Raw genomic sequence first — 3,518 nt, forward strand, 5'->3', positions numbered from 1 at the left:
TGTTTAGCAGCAATGAAGGAATGGAACTCGAGGGGGAGGATCAAAGGAGTGCAGAATTTGTGGAACAAGGACTGAACGCAGCAGCTGTGTTGGGGAGCACCCGTTAGGTGAACATCCTTCTAGAACACATTTTGCGAGAAATATTAATAACATTATCAAAGAAGTTGAAATTGGAGGTTCTCTTTGAGGTACTTTTCTTGCCAATTTTCAATAATCATGATCTTACAGAGTCATAGTATTCTTTCTTCTTAGCATGCTTACAAATTTTTTTCATCAACGTAGAGATATCCGCACTTAGTATGCTGCCCGTAAAGCACTGTGGCTTTGTTATGATCTCTTACATATAATAAGGGCTCATAAGGGCTACACATAATGAGAGCACTTGAAAGAAGGGTTTGAGACGTAGGAACCTTGACATACACTTCTCAATTTGAAGGATCTGAATCATCTGCTTGATTTTGTGTCGTTGTTGCTTCACTGGTATGCGTATCTCTAAGACCATCCTCAATGCTGTGAAGAAATGAGGTTGGTTACCATTGTCTGTTTTCCCTATGGGACTAACTTTAATATGTTCAGACATCCTAGTCGTTTATAATGCAGGGACTCACTAGTGTTCTTAACTCAACTGAGATGTTAAGCATTTTCGTTCCTTTTTTTCCTCTATAATAACCAAGTAACATCACTTACAGTTGATTGACATTGAATGTAAGATTGTAACGAAAACATTGGAAGATTTAAAAACGAAGGCAGTAAGGTATGGCGTATGGGACTAAGAAACAGTTCTATAGTACCCTGTAAGATTCCGTGTAGTCCCCAATTGTTTACCCACCGGTCCAGGTAACATCCTACAGAATTTCAAGGATTTCTTTTCCTCTTGACTGGTAGATTTCAATTATTAGAAGGGTATCTGTTGTGATGACGCGTTGAAGAAACCTCAACGGGAGCATGGTTACCGTAAAGGTACCAAATCGAAATCGGGGTATGAAAGGAAGTGCTTTGTCTAACATGTTATGTTTTCCCGTTGTGTACGTGGGAGACTGCCAGGTTTATTATCATGTACTGACATGTTAGCTTTCTTTCAGATAATTTATGTTATTTAATTACCAATTTTCAGCTTATTCAACAACAAATTATGTTCTCCTCATTGGGTCAGTATTCATCACACATTAAAAGCAAAAACAATTTGCTACACAAAATGTAGGCACTTTTGCTTCACAACTTGTAAACATGGCTTGTCCTCATGTAAACAAAATTCGCAGAAGTCGGCCTGAATTCGTGGTCTCAAATTAATTTCTGGCCGAACAAAAAACGTACGAGGATTACACCTTAAATATTAACTTGTCAATTTCTAAAAACAAAAAATATCACAAAGCTAAATTGGGCACAAAACTTAAAAAATTGCTTACAGAAGAATCACAAAATTCAATTAACCTAATAAAGACAATTTTTAGGTGAAACCGACATGTAAAATTTGATATTATCCAAATGCACGAAAATGTAAAAATAGTTAGGATGGGTGAAAATGACATGTAAAATTTGATACTATTCAAATGTACGAAAATGTAAAAATAGCCAGGATGTAAACAGTTTCATCCTACCCATTTTCAAATACTTTTTCTTATTTTTAATTTACACTAGAATGCATTCAATTTCATCCTCGCTCTTTTAAGTTTCAACCTCGCTCTCCTCGCTCTTTTTTAAGGTTAAGACACGATGAATCCAATTTCATTCTTGCTATTATTTTGGTGTTCATTTCACTCATACTAATTTTTACTCGTCTATTAGAATCATGCTTTAAATTTTTTTTGGACAAATGACTCATTTTCCGCTTAATCATCAGCATGCCTCCTTTTGTTTATGAGGGAGTATATATTCGGACTGTAAAGAGAGAAATATATAAGTGCACTATTGAAGTAGAACGATTCATTTGTATGTGATCAGAGATCGATGGATATTACAAAAATATTATCATCACAACAATCATACAATCATTTTTCTCGAACAAACGGTAAAAACTTAATTAACATACCCAAAAATATAACATAAAAAAACACCTAAAACTGGAAAACAGAATATATTCACAATTACTGAAAAAATCTAGGGTTTTACTATTGTGTTCCACTGGTTGGTTACAACTCTTTTAACGACCTAAGCTCAAAGCAGCTTTAACGTCTAACCTCCATGCAAAACCGCCACCACTGTCGTCCATTTTCCAAACATCACAGGGTACTATCAACGAGTGCCTCTCTTTCTTACACGTATACTGCAATCTAACCCTACAAACAAATCCTTGACATCTCCACGGTAAAGATTCATTATCTTTCGTTACCAGCCACACCATTTCCGGTCTCTGTTCACCGCCATACCCGAACCCATCTTGATTCACTAGTTTCCTATACGCTTCGTTGGTCCACCTCACTCTATTCAACCCGTCGGATATGAATCCAGGACACGCGTCTTTCTCAAGATTAATCTTCTTTTCTTCGTCGGTTCTTCCTAAAAACCCTAACCCTATTTCTTGATCTCCGAATGTTTCAGTTATACACTTCACTGTTACACATGATCCTACTGGTCTTACTGGCTGTGGAATCACAACCGTACGATCTGTTGATGATGATGATGTTGATAGTGCAGCAGAACCACCGCCTGATCCGCCTGACCCTCCACTACTAGCTGGACTACTGCCGTTTTGGCTCCACGTCGCAGCAGGTACATAACCAGTCAGATGATTTACCGGTAGTAGCAGTGATGATAGTGATGATGGTGAAGATGATGCTTCACCAGTGGGTTTTTCTGGTAATAATGATAAAGTAACAACAGCTGCTTGATCATCTTGATGAACATGATGATCTGATAATAATTTTATTTTTTTGGAATTGGAATTATTGTTACTACTGTTTTTTCTAGTTTTTGTAGCATCTTTGACATACCTTCTTTTAGTTCTACCACCATTTTTGATAAGCACGTCAGATTTCTCCGACGCTTTATCACCGGAAACTGATCCACTCACAACTGGTTTTGGAGCTATTGGTCGGAATCTTAACATTATCCGATCAATCTTTGAAGTATCGTACGGATTCCTCCCGTCGTATCTCGCTATACAACAACCTCCTCTACCGTCCATCTCTATCCAAGAAATATATTTTCTCTTCTTATGAATCTGAATATATATGTGATTGATAGATGAGAACGGAAAACACTCTGAGCGTGATGATGATGATGATGATGATAATGAGCAATGGAAGAGAATTAATGGGGGAAGATATTTATAGTAACTATAACGAGGACACGTATAAGAACCGACACGTGTATAGGCAAAGATATGAACAGCTCAAAAACAGGACTGGTTGAGAAATGAAACGTGGCTTTTATGAACATTAATAGAAAGAAGGCGGGACCCACGTGAACAGCAGTAAGAAAACGAAATCTGGCACTCTATTGATCCGCCAGAACTGTGCAACTTTGATAACCAATCAGCATCGGCCTTAATGCGAACCGTTTGAGTGTTCCCATGCAGT

At 37.5% G+C, this 3,518-nt stretch overlaps 1 protein-coding gene across 1 annotated transcript; it reads right to left on the bottom strand.

The window, feature by feature from the left end:
* Positions 1-2,015: 2,015 nt before the first annotated feature.
* LOC113362142 lies at positions 2,016-3,204 on the bottom strand. The gene has a single exon (XM_026605114.1). It carries the CDS (start codon positions 3,122-3,124, stop codon positions 2,141-2,143), a length of 984 nt encoding a protein of 327 aa, XP_026460899.1. The 5' UTR covers positions 3,125-3,204; the 3' UTR covers positions 2,016-2,140.
* Between the last annotated feature and the right edge of the window lie 314 nt (positions 3,205-3,518).

Source organism: Papaver somniferum, chromosome 3 (assembly GCF_003573695.1).
Source record: "Papaver somniferum cultivar HN1 chromosome 3, ASM357369v1, whole genome shotgun sequence".
Classification (NCBI taxonomy): Eukaryota; Viridiplantae; Streptophyta; class Magnoliopsida; order Ranunculales; family Papaveraceae; genus Papaver; species Papaver somniferum.